The sequence below is a fragment of the Oreochromis aureus genome, linkage group 18, assembly GCF_013358895.1.
Source record: "Oreochromis aureus strain Israel breed Guangdong linkage group 18, ZZ_aureus, whole genome shotgun sequence".
Taxonomy (NCBI): domain Eukaryota; kingdom Metazoa; phylum Chordata; class Actinopteri; order Cichliformes; family Cichlidae; genus Oreochromis; species Oreochromis aureus.
In genome coordinates, this window is record NC_052959.1 from 31745939 (window position 1) to 31764956 (window position 19018).

The 19018-nt window shown below is 42.2% G+C and overlaps 1 protein-coding gene across 2 annotated transcripts in view; it reads left to right on the forward strand.

Annotated features, from left to right (window-relative positions):
* Window positions 1-19018, forward strand: part of efr3a (EFR3 homolog A (S. cerevisiae)) — a 113769-nt gene that overhangs the window by 45731 nt on the left and 49020 nt on the right. For both annotated transcript variants that reach the window (XM_031735200.2, XM_039602009.1), the window contains exons 6-7: window positions 5864-5985; window positions 10720-10869. In XM_031735200.2, coding sequence (XP_031591060.1) covers window positions 5864-5985; window positions 10720-10869 — 272 coding nt within the window. The remainder of the gene's footprint in view (window positions 1-5863; window positions 5986-10719; window positions 10870-19018) is intronic.

Genomic DNA, 19018 nt, shown 5'->3' on the forward strand with positions numbered 1-19018 from the left:
CCTCCACTCTTCTCACTTTGAGCTTGATTTTACTTTTAATCTCAGGTGGATACTCTCTTAGCAGCAACAAGGATTTTATTGTTAACTCTGCTTTATTCATGCTCCGTATATTTTGCATCACAGACTAACCCACACTCCTCCAGATTAAAGCCACAACAAGTTTTTTGACACACAAAAAAAATAAGGTCATAAATCAAAGCAGGTCAAATACGTCAGCGGTTGATGTTGGCACTTAAATAGCTCATTTAACTTCTCCTCTCACAGAGGAAATTGTCGTGTAACACATCCTGGGAAAGACTCTAATTATTATTAGCTTCTAAGCCGCCAGCAAATGTCAGCCCCGTTTCTCCTTCCATGTCTTCTGAAGGTGAACCCGAAGTTTTTTCCTTCTTTTCCCTTCATGCCGCCTCCTGTTCTGAGCCTGTCTGTCGCCATTGTTGGGGCTTCATCCGAGCAGGAAACCAAGCCCAAGGTTTAGATGTGAAAGCCTTTGCATTATTTATGTGTGGTATTTAGACTGACAGAAGAGAAGAGCGGGTAGCCGAGTCGAGGGGCTGGAGGGTGCTCGCCGCCTTTAGGTGAGAGCCGTGTTAATTAAATTTTTCCTTACGGCGCCGGCTCCAAACGGAGACGTTTAATGTCTCCGTTTGGTTTTGTGGCGCAGCTGAGCAAAACGGAGCTCCTTTGTTTGCTCTGTTGCCTAATTATCAGTTTAATGAGTTTGTTTGAGACGTCTGCAGAAAAGCACCAACACAGAGAGCTCAGCAAATTACAGCAATTTGGTCAGAAGACTGTTTGAAACCAGCCGGCCGGCCTCAGTGGAGCCTCAGCGGTGTCTAATTACTTTTAAACGTCACACTTTTAGGGCTTGTTGTTGCTGCTCAGCAGCAAAACAGCTTTACAGTAGCTGACGAACTTCACATCCTTCATGATACAAGCAAACAAGAGCAAGGAGGTCAACTTTTAAAAGTCCTAGAGGTGCTTATGTTGAATGTCTGTGTTTTAAAACATGAAAATAAACTGCTATGAATTTTTGTCCATAACACCGACTCATCGTGTTGAAGAGCAGAAGCTGAAGTAATCCTTCTAATACCAATTTTACCACAAAATGATGCAGTGAGTCAATCATGCAAGTCATTAACGACACGTTATGATTTGAAACGTCAGGACTGTAAAAAGATGATGCCTTTAGAGGAAATGCCCCCTGGTGGTGAAAGTTACAAAAAGTGTCTTTAATTCTTTCCTCCATAAAGAGGACGTTTGACAACCTCCCCTGTTCCCTTAACCCGGTGAACCAAACATCTGCTTCCACGTGTTGCCAGGTCTGTTGTTTAAATACAGACATCTGTGGTATCCACACAAACATCAGAATCTCAGCTCAAAACTCACAAAAATACTTTCTGTGACCGCCAAACACAGAACAACAAACAATTATAAGGCAGGTAACGATGTAAACACAAACACAATCTATCTTCCAAAACGTAACATCGATAAAACTGTGAACAACTCAGTGTCCCACAGTGCTTCGAGAGCAGTTTCCCATCAGGCATCGACATTTTCTGGTGCCAAATTACAAAATGTCTTGCTATGTCTGTACTACAACCTCTGTAACTTTGCACATGTTGATTCATTCCACGTGTTGATTTGTGGTTTTCTGCAGTTTTTGGTCAACTGCAGCATATTTTCAAAGAAGAAAAGATTCTTATTATTTTTCTGTTCCATCCGCAGTTATTTTGACACAGTGGCATCTATTGTGATGCTTATTTACCTTCATACTTCATACTCTTCATACCAAGATGGTTTACATGGCGTTTGTGAGAGAAACACTCAGTTCATGTCGGGCACATCATTCTCGAGCAGGAACCACAGAAAGAAAGAGTTTTAATGAGTAGTTTTGACACGTCACTATATAGCTCAATAAAGACGAGGTTTGACGACCATTGGAACAGATTCCAGGTTTTTCCAGGTGTAGCCGTAGTGAGCTGTATAGGCAGAGATCATGCACATTAAATTCTGACGTCATCTTATTCTGGAAGCACACCTGAAGTATGACAGAAATTGCTCAGTTAAGAAAAGAGAAACAGAGATTTCCTCTAGCAGGCATCCAAGGGGGAAGAGTTAGATTTAAAGATAAAAGGGTGGGGATGATATGAGCTTTAGCTGCAAACCTCTGTTTTTTCAAAGCCCCTCAAAAGCCGGCAAAACTGTTACTCTTACAAAACTTTGGACTTTGGAAAAAGAACTTGGAAAACTAGTGAAGTTGTGCTCGTTGAGATATAATGAGGACAATGGAAAGAAAGGCTGAAAATGGACCAAACTTCAGTCCAGACTCTGTCTGACATGATCCATCGACAGCTCGAGGTTAGTCACTGCTGTGTGATTTGGTTTAATCGTTATGAAAAAAATCCCACTTCCACACTGAAACCTTAGTCGGCACAAAAGCGGTTCTTCAACGAATCATTCAAATATCGGTCTTCGGGACACCTTGAGCTCAGGGCTGTTTTTAAAACCCTGTATTTAAAAAAGGTGGAGAAGCCGAGAATGATGACTGAGTAGTTTTTAGGAAACAATTCATTTTAGCTCCTCCCCCTTAGCTCTCCCTTGTAAACTGAAGGTGGGTGGGGCCTCTGTGCCTGATTGCCATATTAAGAATATCCACTCTTTATGACATCATGCAGAACCAACAGTAGAAAAAAAAAGTTGACCTTGTACTTTTGTACAAACGTGGACCTTTTTATCTGAAACTTCTGCTTTGTCTAACGTGAGCATCCAGCACTTGGAGAGGACATATGTTTGTCAGACAATGAGGGAAAGCCCAGTAAGTCCATTGTAAGTTAACTTTGGAAACATTCGGTTGACTAACGAGCAAAAACAAACCATCGTGGGTGGATGTAGGTGATAAATCATCCTGTATATAAATAATACCAAAAAAGTTCCAATCAGTCTAACAGTGACATTTTCATTAAACCAAACAACATTTGTCACCTTTAATGTAATCATTTTCCTCCTACAGCCCCACTGGCTTTCCTATTTTTTACCGTGCCCAGTATAAATGTGTGTGACCGTTGTGTTCTGCTGCTGTCTGCGCTGCCAGGCGTTCACACTTTACAAATTCATCTCCCAGTTAACTTTATCACAAGAAATTGGCAAACTGTGACGGCTCAAAGTGGAGCTTCCTTCACTCCATCTCAATGGAAGAGGCGCTCATCAGTCCAGACTCAGACACCGAGTCAGACACACAGGGGAGTCCATGTGTCGGCGATCTATAACCTGTGGAGCCAGATGTGCGATAGATGCAGCCTATAGCTTTATCCCAAAACCCAATTTTCCATGCTTAGATTTGTGTACAGTTTATGGATAGTAGAAAGTTTTGGTCAAGTTCAAAAACTATGTAGGAATAAGATTATTTTTATTTTCATTTCTCCAAAGTTTGAATCATTTTGACAGCCTGATACCTCCGAGACGCTCCCTAATCAGAGTCAACTTTTCTTGTTTATCGAATTCCATCTGTTGCTTTTCACTGCGATCTTTGTTGTCCTTCTCCTCTTGTGATTTCACACGTTGCGAGCACTTCGCAGATGGCCAGAGAAGTATGAGCTCCGTTTCTAACAGACGAGCCTTCGTTAGTCAACAGTACAGCCTTTGTTTCTTCCTCTGTCGGAGCCTTTAAGTGAAGCTCAGACCCCAATTTGGAAAAATACAACAGATTTACAAAAGTTAGACGTAGCAGAAAAAAAACTGGATATTTTTTTTAGCAGATTAAACAAAAAAAACTCCACATCATGCAACATGATAGGTGTAAAATACAGAAAAGTAACTTTACAGTGCAAATAACATCTAAATAAACATTTTAACGTTCAGTACCCACCGGCTGATCGCACGGTGAACTCGCGGTGACGGTAGATTTTTGATGAGTAAACCCCCAGTCCAACAGTTACCGGGCCGAGGAGTTCTCCATCATCATCATCAGCTGAGTCAGGACTCAGGAGGAAGCAGCCGGTTATGAATCTGTCTACAGCTCAAGACGTCCCCCCAAGTTGTCGTAAACTTCCTGTGAACTTTCTCGCAGGGATGATGCCGAAATGTCACGTTTGATGAGGTTACAGAAAATTGAATGCTATCGAGTAGAGCTACAGGAAGTACAACACCTGTAATCTGCTTCGGTCGGCGAAACATAAAAATGAGTCAGCCCTGTTATTATGGGTTATCATCACTTATAATCAGAGCCGCTGCCAAAGGGAATACACGCTAATAATTAGTTCAAGCTTCAGTATTCCACTTCCTGGCTTGAGTCAGCAAACATTCAGCCTCCTCCCACTCAGACTGTCAAGCTGACACTCCAGCAGGTTCACCAGTGAACTCTCAGCCCAGGCAGTGCATCGTCCTGATGACTAAATGTCAGACTTATGCACTAATGAATTAAAGACCCTAAAATCAGACGAGAGGCATCTTAGAACAGCACATATTCAACAAAACGTGGAGCATTTTTAATGCCACAAAGGACTTCAGACTCCTTTCTGTTAAGTTTGAGCTTGTCTGAGATTTCTGTCATGGTTTTACAACAATGCAGTGTGCATAGTGTGGTGGATATTACAGAGTATACCCAAACTAAAGCCCTTCAGGATGTCTTTGTGTGACGTGCAAACTCAAGTCGTGACCAAAGCTTCTCCTTCTACCTCCTAAACACGACTGTAATTGGTCTGTAAGTGCCTACAGCTTGAATTTCCTCTTCTGCAGCAGCACAGCAGTACAGTACCGTAATCTGCTGAGGGGAAGCCACTCTCCTGTGCGCCAGCTGCCGGCACAGCTCCTTCCATCTGAGCCATTACCCCCAGGAGAGGTTAGGTACAAAATGGGAGGAAATTACCGGTAGAACGGAGTGGTTTTTGTCACTGACGCTGAACTGTGCTGAGGCAATTTGTCGCAGTGGACAATGACAGGTTGGTGAGAGAGGCTCCTCGAGCGCAGCCGACTGAGCCGGGAGGAGGAGGCCTCTCTGGAGGACACTCGAGGCTCGTTTGGAGGGAGGAAATTACAGGCTGGGCCGGGGGGGGGGGGGGCTTCTCTAATAGTTATTATCATTGTCACACTCACTCCCAAATTAATCTATGTGCAGGAATGTGACGGTGCTTTGGGTCACAGGAAATGCTCTGACGTGTTATCAGTGTTGTGATCGAGGGCTTCTTTTTTTTCTTTGTATCTGTTGTTGAGGTGAAAGGTCAAACATTTATCAGCTTGCTATTTTCAGGACTTCAGGTTCCTACATACATGGACAATATGTTAAAAATGGATGTTCTGCATTGGTTAGTAAAGCCTGTACTTGAGTGTTTTTGCAGTTGACACGTTGGTGTTTGGAAACTGGATTTGATGGGCGCGGACTCATCGGCTGATGTGTGATTGGCTGACAATCCGTTAGACAAAAATTAATTTAATGTTGTTTAAGTAAGAAACAACAGCTCGAGACCGTGAATTAATCAGAAAGGACTTACTGAGGTCACAGGGCCATTTTCCTCACAGCCTTTTATAGAACTGCAAGTCTTTTTGCCCCCTGCTGCTCATTACAGGCGCTTCCACGTTGGCTTCACTTTTCAGGCCTGGAAGCTTTTTGAGAATATTTATTTACTATGACGCCTCGAGGAGTGTACTATTCACTAATCATCATTATTATTATTATTAGTATCATTATTAGTATTATTATTATTATTATTATTAGTTATGAATAGTACAGTTACTACTTTTCAGAATTTCACAGAGCTTGTGTTCACTTTCATGACGAGCCATCATGTCTCACCTTGTGCTCTCTGACACGCACAGAAAATTCAGGCTAATGAATGTTTGCTGATTCTTCCTCTGCTCTCTGCAGTTTGTGAAGTTTGCCAACATCGAGGAGGACACACCTTCCTACCATCGCCGCTACGATTTCTTTGTCTCACAGTTCAGCGCCATGTGCCACTCTACTCACGAAGACCAAGAGACCAGAACCAGGTACAGTCCAAACTCAGACATGTCAAACAGACCCTCTAATGACAAGTATACTATATTTATATTTATATTTATATTTATATTTATATTTCAGGCTTCTTTTTTTTTTTCATCTTGAAAAACCTGAATAAATTAATATTAATTAATTTAATTATAATTAATTTTTTAAGCAATACATACAACATACAAACTGAAACTGAAATTTATTTTAGAAAAATTGTCACAAGGTTCAATGAACATTTCAAAAAGTAGAATTTTCTGGTTATCTCATGGTTCAGGATTTAACCACGAAAACTCTGATTGCAACTCAGTATCAGGACTTTCTCATTTTCATTCATCTAAATTTTAGCAGGTTTTAATTTTGTTTGATTTTGTTTTTATCTTTCTTTTAGTTTTATATCTTATGTGAAGTACTTTTGTACTTTTTTTCTGTGATAATGTGTTTTAGCTCTTTCTTTTTGACAGTTATAATGGGTTGGGCTGGTTTAACTGTCATTTGCCTTTTCTGACCCTCTGCCATCAGCTTTTATAGTTATTTCATCTTCTTCCCTTCACGGCATTGTTCGAGGAGTCCCACAGGGTTCAATTTTGGGCCTCCAGTTGTTCTTCATAAACACGCATGCATTAGAAAAAATGGTTTAACTACTACAACAGTAACAAATGTGATATAAAATTTATTGTTTTCACCATGTATGGGGTGTGTGTTCATGTTTTAAGCTCTAATAGGCATAAGAGCCCAAAGGCTTGACTCACTTTTGGAGTTGCCATCAGAGGAACTGCAGTTTTTTGCTTCCCGTGACTTCATTTTTCAACCCTGGAGGTTTCTCCTGGTTATTCCAAGTCATCAGGAAATGTTGAATGACCCAAATTTATGTTTAACCAGATATTATTATAAGAACCTGTCGAAAAAGACGACCAGAGGACTTGAGTAAGGCTGCTGTTTTTACCAAGAAGAACAAACACATTCATTATGTCATGTTCTTTCTCTTTATTCTCACATTTTAAAGACCTCCACAATTCAACTGTTGTTTGTTGCACTCAGGAGAGACTGAATAATGCTAAATTTAAAATATAACCATTGATTCTCAATCAAAGTTATGATTTTACTCCCCTGGAGCAGTCAGAGTTAGTGATTGGTTTCCTTTTTGTGTTCAGGCCGATTCACTCGAAGCTGCTTTTTTTGGACCAAATTAAAATCTGGAAGCAGCGAGCTTTACTTCTAAAATCTGGGCTTCACACTGCTACATCATTTTGGAGTATTATGAAGACATGTCATGGTGCTCCTCCACCGCTGAAAATTTCATGAACGACCTCTTTCAAGCCAGCGAGGAAACAGACTTCAGCCAAAAGAGGGGCGGAAACAAAATCCCCAGCAGGTCCGCTCTCACCCCCACTAGTATCCAGTGAATAAAGAATTAGAAATACGTCTTACTGATTTAGATTTTAGGGCCTTCTTCTGAGAGGGCGGGGCTTGGTAACACCACCACAGGAAAGCATTGCTCCACCGACCAGGTTGAAATATAAGGATCTGAAATGATGATGATGGAATGATGTGTTGGGAAGGCTCTGCGTAAATGAGGCAAAAACTACAGAGAAATGAGCTTACCTGCCTGCATTGCTTCCAGCATCAGGAGCTCATTCTTCCCTCCACATTAGCAACAACTTCACTCACAGTAATGAGAGAATACAGCGGGAAACTGATTTGTCCCGGTGGGCTTTTAGCCGTCTTCAATCTTTAACGTGGATTTGATTTTCTTTTATCGTTCACAAATTCAGAAACGTTTTTATTGTGTAATAAAGCAGAAATCATAGGGATGTTTATGAGGCCTTTAAATTAGTAAGATTTCATGGCAGCATCACTCCAACAACAAAAATAACTTTGCCTGAACCTGACAGATTGTAGTCTGACAGTTTATTCCTCAGATTATATCTCGGCACCTAAAGCTCCCTCGGTTATTTGCTGGTGAAGGTGTTATTTAGGAAACATTAGCAGTTTTATTAGGTGATGATTTGTTGAAACAAAGATGCAGCACAAATTTGAGACCGAGAGAAAAATGGCTGGTTGAGAGTAATCATTCACAGTCAGCAGTCTTTCGAGACGAGAGAAGAATATATAATGTTGCAAGCCCACAGGATTTGGAGCTGAGGAGAATAATAAACAGTCAAGTAAGCCGCGTGTAGTTAAGAAATATAAAGTCTTAAAAGAAACAAGCAGGAGCTGCAAGTAGGGAGAAAAAAGTCGACGCCGATCGACAGACTGTATATAAGACAGATGTAGTCCACGTGATGTTGCTCAGTGTTTTACGACGTCTCGCTGTGAAGCCTCAAGCTGAGTCTTTTTGTACCTTTGAAAAGGGGACATGACAAGTCAGGCTTACGTAAGCTTACGATGTAGCTAATGCAAAAACTTAAAGCTGCACTCTTTCTAATGACTCTAATAAAAATACTTCAGTGCAGATTCAGGCCGACACCTTCCAAACTATCAAGGTATAAAGACTTTGATGGACCACAAAACATAAAACACTATAAATACAATAAACGCAAACAAAATGAAAAACATTTCTGATTAAAAGATGAAAGAACTCGACTCCACCAACAGCTGCTCCGTTTCCTGTCTGGGATCTTTGTTTTACTTTGTTTAAGCTAATTTCTTGGATTCAGGTTGAGGGACGGATTACATCCGTTTTCAGACACTATCCGGGTCCAGGTCATGTAGGCAGCAGTCTTGCCTGAGATGCCCATCATTGGAAATGCCTGAAACATCTCAGCTATGAGGTGTCCAGGAGGCGTCCTGGTTAGATGCCCACTGTCAGGAGCTCTACTCTGAGGTCTTCCTGAATGACAGAGCTCCTCACCCTCGTCTCTAAGGGAGAGTGCAGGCTCCCTTGTGAGGAAGTCTTTTTCCATCACTTGTATGTGCGATCTGATTCTTTCAGTCACTACTCGGAGCTCATTGTTCATTGGTGAGGATAGGAATATCGTAACATGAATTGGGGGCTCGTCCGGGATTTGAACCCGGCACCTCTCGCACTCCAAGCAAGAATCACACCCCTAGACTTTACCACAATAGAAAGGTAAAACATCCACATTACTCTCTCCATCAGTGTCCCGCTGTGTCCTCGCCTCACCCATGAACACGACGCAGAGATTTAAATTTTAAAAAGAGGCAGTCAGGCACTCGCATTTTTACTGTGAAACTGAGAAACTCTCTGCTTGCGATCTTTATTGTAAGGAAGGTAAAAAATAACTGGTTTGGCAGCGGCGGTGAGGCTGTGACACCACACAGCATGTTAGAAGATGCTTTCCCCGCCGGGGCGCCCACCCTCTGCATTAAATCAATACCTGGAGACTTCTGTCTCATTCATTGTGAAGATAACTTCCCTCCTCCAGAGTTTCTGAAATCTCACTGCAGCAGCTGAGACCTCTCCGAGCGACGAGGTGTCTGCACGTATTTGTGCATAAAAAGGCTCTTTTATCTCCATTTGTATGTATGAGGGTGTGTGCGTGCTGGAGGTTGGTTGAGGGTGGGTGGTGCAGTGAGAGCCAGGGGATGCTGGGATTGTTTTTGAGTGTGCTCTATACCTCGCCGCCACCGCTGAGCTATAAACAGTTTGATTTCTGACGCTGCTTTTTTTTTTTTCTCAGTGTTTTATTATTCCACTCGGCAGCGTCGGCTGTAGGTGGAGAGGAATTCCCAAATAGGATTTCTGTGGCAGTGATTAGATTAGTCCTCAGGCGAGGTCATCAGTGCTGTTCTTTGTGTTATTGCTCATGGAGTTATCCGTGTCCAAAAACGAAATAGTAAAAGGTGAAGTCGGCCTCACTTTGCTCCTGAACATTTCTGCTGCGCAGGCTGTCGAGCCTCTTCTCAGGCAGAAAATTAGATTAAACCAAAGGTTTGGATGTTTTTCCTCTGAAGTGAGATAAGATTTAGAATTTCAGGGAACAACTTGGAAGGTTAGTCTTTAGTAGTGAGTTATTTGAGACATTTTCAGATTAAAAGCACGGTGATATTGTCTGGTAGCTGTTTGTCCATGACCAGGTAAAACTGACTTCACTGGGGACAGTGATGCTGGTGTTCCATCAGTTTCTAGGTTACGTTAGCCTTAAGCCTGCATAGTTCCTGGCTTCCTGGAACATCCTAACCAAATTCTCTCGCCTGAGGGTGACAGTTTGCCCATGTCTGGAAGCAGACCCAAAGTGGTGACATATGTGAATGAGTTATATTTATGTACGGTCATTTAAACCGATGGAATCCTCAGTTATTTAGAAATATCTCCCAGAGACCTTCCCAACCTGAGTAAATCTTCAAGGAGTTCCTCAGATTTTCCCGTTGTTCTGAGTGTTGGTCAGTCCAGTGAGTGCTGTCAAATCTTGTTTATGCTGCAAAGAGAAACTAGCGCCTGTAGTCGATCATGAACACTAATGGGAAGCTAATAGGCCACGGCCTTTTCAAGTTAAAAGATATAATTTCAGTTCCACTTATATAAAGCTGTGTATATATTTGACCCTGTGTGGATTCGAGGAAATAAATTCAAACTTGTGCACCCAGATTTGTTTTTAAAGTCATTAATGGTGTGTGCTGTTCAATGCTGCTTCATAGAAACCATTAAAAGCCCAAAATGACCATGACATTCCTGCCTGTGATGAGCGATGTAAACTTCTGTCCACAGCTGGATGTGTGCCTTGTTCTTCCCTTCCTCTGAGTCTCTCTAATCTCTGCCGTGTGTCCGTCAGGATCCGTGTGGCCGGGATCAAAGGTCTGCAGGGCGTGGTGAGGAAGACGGTGAACGACGAGCTGCAGGCCATCATCTGGGAGCCGCAGCACATGGACAAACTGATCCCATCCATGCTGTTCAACATGCAGGACAGCGAGGACCTGGACAGGTACGACACACGCCAAAGCTGCCACGCGCTCGCCTTAAACCGAAATCTCCCTGCCTTGCGTTGTTTTCCCGTGACTCATTATTCTCTGCCCTGAATATGGAACTGGAGCGATGGCTGTCTCTCAGGCAAATGTTTGATTTTCTGAGGTGAGAGCTATTTCAGAGGTGACCTTTTTTTAATGTGCCACACAGTAACACACAAAAACTGCCAATCAATTATACATGCTGAGCTGCTGCTTTTCTCTCCAGGCAATCAGCAAAGTAAACTAGTTTTCCTGCAGCATCAAACTTTTCTGCACACGCGGGAATGAGTGTTATTGTTATGAGGCCAGCTCTCATATCCCACAATTCAGCTGTGACCTTCACTAAAAAGTCTCCAATCAGACAGGATCTGCAAATCATGGAGAATGATTGAGGCCTCAGAGGTTTAAAGGCGCAGTGCGTCGTAGCTGCAGGGCTCTCTCTTAATGATAGGGTGAGACGTTTGGGAAGGACTCACAGTAGAGCCGACACTCCTGCATTGAAAGAAGCAAGATGAAGTGGTTCGGGCATCCACCTCCCGGGTGGGTGTTCCAGGAGGAGGACCTGGGTTAGACCCAGTTAGGCTGTCCACTGTTAACCGAGAGGTTGAAGGATAATCGGGGCTTTTTTACTCCTTTAATTAAAGCTCAGGTTCAAAACTTTGGCACAAGCTTACAGACAAATAAATGCAGTGATCAAGAGCAGTTTCTTCCAGCTCAGGGTCTTAATCTCAGTCAGTCGTCATCATCTTTGCTGTTGCCCCGACTCTCTGGAATGACCTAAATGACCTCAGACGAACAACCTCAGCGACTGTTTCCAAATCTAAGCGTTTGGACATGTCTGATTTCTGTGAAGGTGTGTACCGTCAGTTTTTCAGGAACCGGTTGATTCTGTTTTAGTGTAAAGCACTTTGGCTTTAAACGTGCTGTAGAAATCATTTGCTTACTTGGGTCTCTTGACTGGGAATGCCCAAGTGCCCCCATGGATGAGCTGGAAGAGGGAGGTCTGTGTATCTCTGTTGAGGCTGCTGCCCGTGACCCCGCAGACAAGTCATTAGCTTTAAACTGGATGTCTGACTAAAAGTGTTGTTAGACTTCAGCTCTAGAGTAATCCACAGGATTTCTGACAGGTCTGGTTGCTTATCATTCAGTCGCCATCTTTTCCTCGTACATGTGTGCTTGAGGCGTTGATCCACCTCATCCTCTGTTCACATCCTGCTGCTGTCTGCTGTGATCCTCAGGACGATTTTAAGCTGTCAAATCCACTCTGAGAACCAGCTGGACGTCAACATTCGACAACACAGACTCCGTCAAACCCGGCCAACGCATGAAGCATGTCATAGCCTTGTCAGGATTAAAGAGGCGGTGTCACCGTTTTTTACACGAGCTATATCTGACAGTATGCTTCCTGCTTTGTTTAGAGAGGCTTTTATTGAACCGGAGGGACAAACTGGTTCACGCCACAATTTGTGTTTCTCTAACAAAACAGACAAAACGCCTGTTTTTCATCTGCAAAGTAGGAGGAGCTACTTCAGGCTCTCCTGTTTGCAGCATTAGAGACTTGGTAGAAAATTATCGTGTGACTCTGGAGCTGATACAAACAACAGAGATTCACAGACTCCAGATTCAATAATCAGTTGACAATTTTTGGTTCTGTGGTATTTAAGATTCTGCTGGTTTCACAGTGAGTATTAATATTTATGCTTCATAGCAGTTTAATGCAGCTCATTCTTCTGTCTGTGATACAGAAAGTATGAAACATTTGAGTTTAATCATAAAATAAAATAAAAACACAGCTAAAATATTAAATGATCTTCTCTCAGATTGTATTAACTAGACTCAAAGCATTTGTCTCACGGCTGTAGAATCGGTCCTTAGAATCACATTTTTATTGCTACTGTTTGTAGTCCAAGTCAACATCTGTCAACATCTGCCTTGTTGGTGTTAATGAAGCTTTCAAAGAAACTCTAGTCGGACTTATCGTTAATCAAATGATTCTGTCTCCAGGTTAAAGCACATGTCTCTGTTAAAGTAAAGGTTTTTTCTGTTATTGATAATTAAACTGAAAAAACTGAGCTGTCAAAAGAAAGGAAATGTAACAAAACCCAGAAATCGTTCACCAAACAAAAGACTAAATTTAAAAAAACACTAAATCACCAAAAACCCCACCCTCCTCTGCACAGAGCAGGAGAAAGCAAGCACGACACACACCTCACAAAGGAGCGCTCTGATAGGCCACGCCCACACAGAGTCAACGTCACAGCAGCACAGAAACCTCCCAGCTGTTGGAAGGTCTGTGTTTCCCAGTAATGTTGGACCTGTTGAATAGAGTTAGTTGATGATTAATTCAATTCAGTTTTATTTATACACAACAACAATCGCCTCAAGGAGCTTTATATTGTAAGGTAGACCCTACAATAATACATACAGAGAAAAACCCAACAATCATATGACCCCCTATGAGCAAGCACTCTGGTGACAGTGGGAAGGAAAAAGTCCCTTTTAACAGGAAGAATCAGGGAGGGGCGGGGCCATCTGCTGCGACCGGTTGGGGTGAGAGAAGGAGGACAGAATAAAGACATGCTGTGGAAGAGAGACAGCGGTTAATAACAGGTACGATTCAGTGCACAGAGGTCTATTTATATATATTTTCATGCCGATATTACATCCACACTTGATAGACTCCACAGCGCCCCTGGTGGCTGATCATTTTCAGAGTAGGTGTTTGAAAAAAGACTCGACTGTGTGTGACTTTCAGGTGGAATTTCAGCAGGAAACACAAAACCACCAATTATGCAGGATTTAAAAAACACAGTGTAGAGAAACTGAAAACATGATTTATGACCTCAGTCGGTCTGCTGTTGAGTTCCAGATCGGTTTTTGTACAATTCACCAGCTATAGTTGAGCATTTTTGGCAGAACTGTCTTTTGTGGCGTCCACATTAAGATGAAAGATCAAAATCCTGAACGTGCTTTTAATTATAACCAGTGACATTAAAACCAGTTACCAGCTTTCAGGTGTATTTGTGCCAAAAATTCATCTGAAGCTCATTAATCACCCGAAGAATCCAAAGATGGGATAAAAAAAGACGTGTCATTCGTTACAAAGTGACAGGCAGAGAAAAAATACTTGAATTTGTAAATGGAGCAGTGAGGGCAGGTTTTTATGAAAGGAAACAAATCTGTGCCTGTGTGTCACCTCATCATAACTCCATTTTCCCTCCAGCTTTTATTCCTTCCTAAACATTTCTCTTATCATATCTGAGCAGAGTCCCGGGACAGCACAAGATTTATTGCTTTCACAGTCTTTCATTCCTGAATGTATTGTTGGGTAAACGTGGAAGAGTAGCGACTCTGAACCCTCACACGAGGATAGTTTGGGAAGCGGTTTTGCTTTTGCAGACACTGTTAGCATGATCTGATTCGTTCAGGCTGATGAGGCGTGTCTGCAGGTTTTAAAGATCATCGTCATTAGAGGCGTAATATGATTTGGTATTTAGTGGAAAAGGATTCACCAACAGCTGCCAGCCAGGAAGCCTTCTCATCATGTTTTAATGCAAACCATACACTGTCATCATCTTCTGGGGCCTCATGAGTGTCGGATGGAGGCGTGCAGCACAATTTGTGTTAGATCTCAGATTGCGTTAGATTTCAGCCTTCAGTGATGTGTGAAAACTGCAATTACTCTTATTACATCTGTTTCATATGTTGAAGGTAGGCGTGGGCAATATAACCTCAAAAGTATATCAGCATGGCATCATTACATCATTTATTCATTTAATGTTTTTTTTCAAATCATGCAAAAATAAATCCAGGGTTAATATGGATGGTGTGTTATGTTAGTTGCTGGACTCTGGCTGGACTCTATCGGAGAGCCTTCATGTACTGGAAATCCCACAGGTCCCGACCGGCCCTCACTAAGGGATGAGCTGGGAGTGAAAACACGATGTCGACTGCTTACTTAGGTTACATCATCGCTCTACACAGATTCAGCGCAGAAGTCTAAATCAGGCCTGAGAGTTTTTTCCACCACGTTTGACCAGTGTGACAAAGAAAGGGCTAACAAGACCCAGAGCTCCCAGTTCATGCTGTTCTCAGTACTTTAGGGTAGAGAACCCCAACGATCAAATGATTCCCCGTGAAGAACCACTCGGTAACTGTGGGGAGGAAGAACTCCATTTTAATAGGAAAACGCCTCATTCAGAACAAGAGGTGCAACAAATCAGGATTTATTCAGTTTGACAGGAACTTGGACATAAGATTCATGTTGTAATACCAACCCAAAATATGACCGTTGGTCACGCTGAGCAACCGAAGGATCTTGGCTTGTGTTTATTTGGTTGGTGCGTTTTCTTCTTCCTGCTTTCTAACAAACTCTTCCGGTTTTCTGTGTTTCTCGCTCTTCGTTGGACCTTTGACGTCTTTAACTCTGCCCGCAGCGCCTGGAGAGTCAGAATCCAAAGTAAATCCTGCGGTTGGATGTGCCGTAAATCGCTCGGGATCATCAGGTCGGCCGAAGGAATACAAACCTTCACCTGAACTCGAGCGGAGGAATTACCGCCTCCCACACACCTCAAACCTCATTTTATTCACTCGGCCCACAAATCCAGGCTTGTATCCAGGTGAAGGAGGAAATCCCGATGTCGTGCTGAGGAGCTTAGTTCTGCTCCTCATCCCCTCCCCGGGCTGGGAGTGATGCTGTGCCTGCACAGATCAACGTGACAGAGCACAAAGCTTAATTCTGGTGTCTTTGTCTCGTTCTAATTCCTCACCGTTCTGCTCCTCTGTCTTTGAGACAGTTATTGATTTAAAAAAGAAAAGATGTCTGAATTGTACGATAATAGTGCGTCAAAAATCTTTTCTTGTTTTGAAATAGTGCTTTGATCATTTGCAGACATTTTCTGTCACATATTTAATAAGAAAATTAACCCAGAACTGAAGTAGTTAAATTAAGCAGATGATGGTATCTCTTTCCTCTCCTTGCTTTTCCTCGTCACCCTCTCGTCTTTATCACCTTCTCTCCTGATTTCACCACCTGAGCTCTGTTCTGTAGAAACCTCTCCTTCCTTCTCATTTGTGTGGTTTCCATGTGAACAAAATGCTATTTTTGGACCTGTTTTTGCCTCCCTTTGACTTTTTTTCCCTCCTTCTCTTGCCTGTTTTTTCTTTTCCTACCTAAAGCCCCACAAGAAGCTCGCTTCCTCCCTTCCAGCACGTGTGGAGGAATGAGAGCGCTGTGGCTGGTTTCTCACTGCTGTTCGGACAGGTCGGTGTTCCTGTCACCCACAGGTGATGGTGGGAGGTTACTTCCAAGCATTCAAAGCAGGATACCCCGGGGTCATTCAAGTTCATCTGCATGTGAACACGTATCTAATCAAAACTGAGGATCAGAACGGAGAAGAAAGAAGATTTCAGTGACTTTGAACACGGCACGGACGTTTGTCTGACTGTTTCCTGATGATCTGCTGGGACGTTCCTCACAACAACCTCTCAAGTTTACAGGGAATGGTGTGAAAAACAGGAAGTCACCAATGAACGCGTTACGCTTTTTAGGTACACTTTTAAGATTTTAAAGTTTAGCTTTAATTACTTATGTTGATCTTGAGATGAAAGTCTTCTGTTGAAGAAACGAGCTTTGTTGGACCACCCTGAAACACGGGTCTCTTTGGTTCTCATGTTTAATTCTGCAGTTTTATTTCCTGCTCCTAACAGTCCAATCACCAAATCTTATCTTCACCATTTAAATGGAAATGCACCTTCCCATTTTCCTGGGATAATTATTCTGCATATGTTCCTTCCCTGCTGTCCTGGGGGGGAAACATCTCTGCGGTAATGGCAGCGTTCGAGTCGTTTCTGCGACTTAATGAGCAGAAACCCCGAGTCAGATCTGAGGCTGGAAGTGTGCCCTTTGAAGGAGGCGAGGTAGGATGTGTGAGGTTAAACATGAAGGACACCTAGTTAAATATTTAAGTCTGACTCCTGCCTTTAATCTGTCCTTCTTGGCGTAGATTGACTGAACCGCGAGTCTAAAGTTATGAAATCATGAACTCCAGCCACACTCACGTTACATTTTTCCTGACATACAGGAAAGAATTTCACCGCCTAAAGAGGATTTGACCTTTCTCTAAAGAAACATCATCACTATAGTGATAAAAATGCTTTTTAACCTGTTTTTTAAAGTCAGTTTTAATTAATTCAAGCTAAAAAAATAAATAAATAAACAATAAAAATGAAATAGTTAAATAAACTAACGCAGTTGTTTTGTTTGTTTGTTTTTACTTGACCATATGCAGACGAGTCAGTTTGGTAAAGTTTGGAAGAATTTAAATCTCTGAGTTTTTTAATCTTTGGGCCATTTTACTTGGATTACATGCAGCTGAGTTTTATTTATATAGCACCGTTTCACAGCAACAGTTCAATGCACTTTATATCGTGAAGTAAAAACCCTGCGACGTTAGGGAGGTGCTCATCGGTTTACAAAACTCGTGACCTGTCCAGCTGCTTACGAAACATCTGCCCTATTCCCAGTGGGCTCAGCTTCACTGTGTGGTAGATGCCCAGTCTCTGACTCACAGTAAGGAATACAAGTTATTGATTTAACACCGGTATCAGATTGGTACTTAGCATCAGCAGATACCCAAAGCTAATGTTTCAGCATCTTACTGGAACAGGCTTCATCTTTGAATTTTGGTTAATGTTCTTAGCTGCTGAGGGAATATTCATGTCTGGCTCCAGACCACCTGACGAGCCTTCGTCTTGTAGCTGCCGTCCACTGAAAGACTCTGAAAGTCGTATAAAACACTGAAGTCTGGTGCATCCTCACATCTGTGTCATAAGTCAGGTTGGGAATCATTTGGGTATTACTAAAAATGGGGAATTTTGTTTAATACCTTGAATTTAAGTGAAACTCTGAACTTCGGCACAGAGGATTTTAAATCAGAATCAGAATACTTCATTGATCCCTAGGGGAAATTATTTTTCGTTACAGTGCTCCATTATAAACAAACATTAACAAAGACAGACAATACGCTAACTAAGAATAGCACAATATATACAGGCATATATATACATAAGTCACTTATTGATAAATAGCTGAAAAGGACATGTGCAAGAAGGGTGTAGCTGTTGCAGTAAACAGTGTGTTAAGTTTTGTGTGTTAAATCGGACACAAAACTACAAAAAATGTCCTCGTGCACAAACTTGGATCCAACTAAAGGTTTTTAGCCACAGACACTAAAGGTTTGTAAACAGCAGGGATTTCCCATCATGCTCTTGTTCAACATTTACATGGTGAGAAACAGTTGAACGCTTTAGCTGTGCTGATATTTGTGCAGAAGGAGATGGTGGTGGTGCAGAAAGTGAACATGAGGCTAACAACAATCATGTGTTTCAATGTCACTGTTTGCATGACCCAATCAAAACTGTACAACAATACACGTTTAATATTATCGCAATATCAAGACTAGAAAAAGGCCTCGCACAGCTTTGACCTTTTCTTATAAAATGTATGACCAGCTAACACCAAGCGATCGAGAAGATGAGCCGGCCTTAACTTCAAATCCAAACTGTTGTTTTTCTATGACTCTGAAATGGTCTCACTCACTTATTCCCCCCACTAAAATAGTTGATCAGATCCAGATCGTGGACTACGGTCTAGTTGCTCCAGTATCTTCTCAATTAACCTTTGACAAGAAAGCAGAATTCTTGCCAGTCCATCTTCCATGGCTGCCAAATCTCCGTGAAACCCGACCCTTTTCTGGGCAGGTGTTAAAATCCATGTGAAACCAATACCTGCATAAATATGAGGCACACGTCTGCAGAGATGTAGGAATGTGACAAATTTAGTTTTTGACAAACTGCCCACAAAGAGAGTCGTTTTTAATGTCGACAAGGGTCCCAAATGCAGACATCCTACTGCTTTCCCAGTTAGCTGATGTTTTAGTGTTTGTCTGCACTGGTGCAGACCAAACCAGAGTTCAAACAAAAAAAACAATAAACACGGATTAGAGAAAAGCAGCTTAGCAGCTCACGCCAAACCTGAGATCAACACGTTTCTTCTGTCAGCGTGAGAGCGGCTTGGTTAACGGCTGCTGCTGCCTCCGTGATGCCTGAGATGGTGTGGGAGCTGGA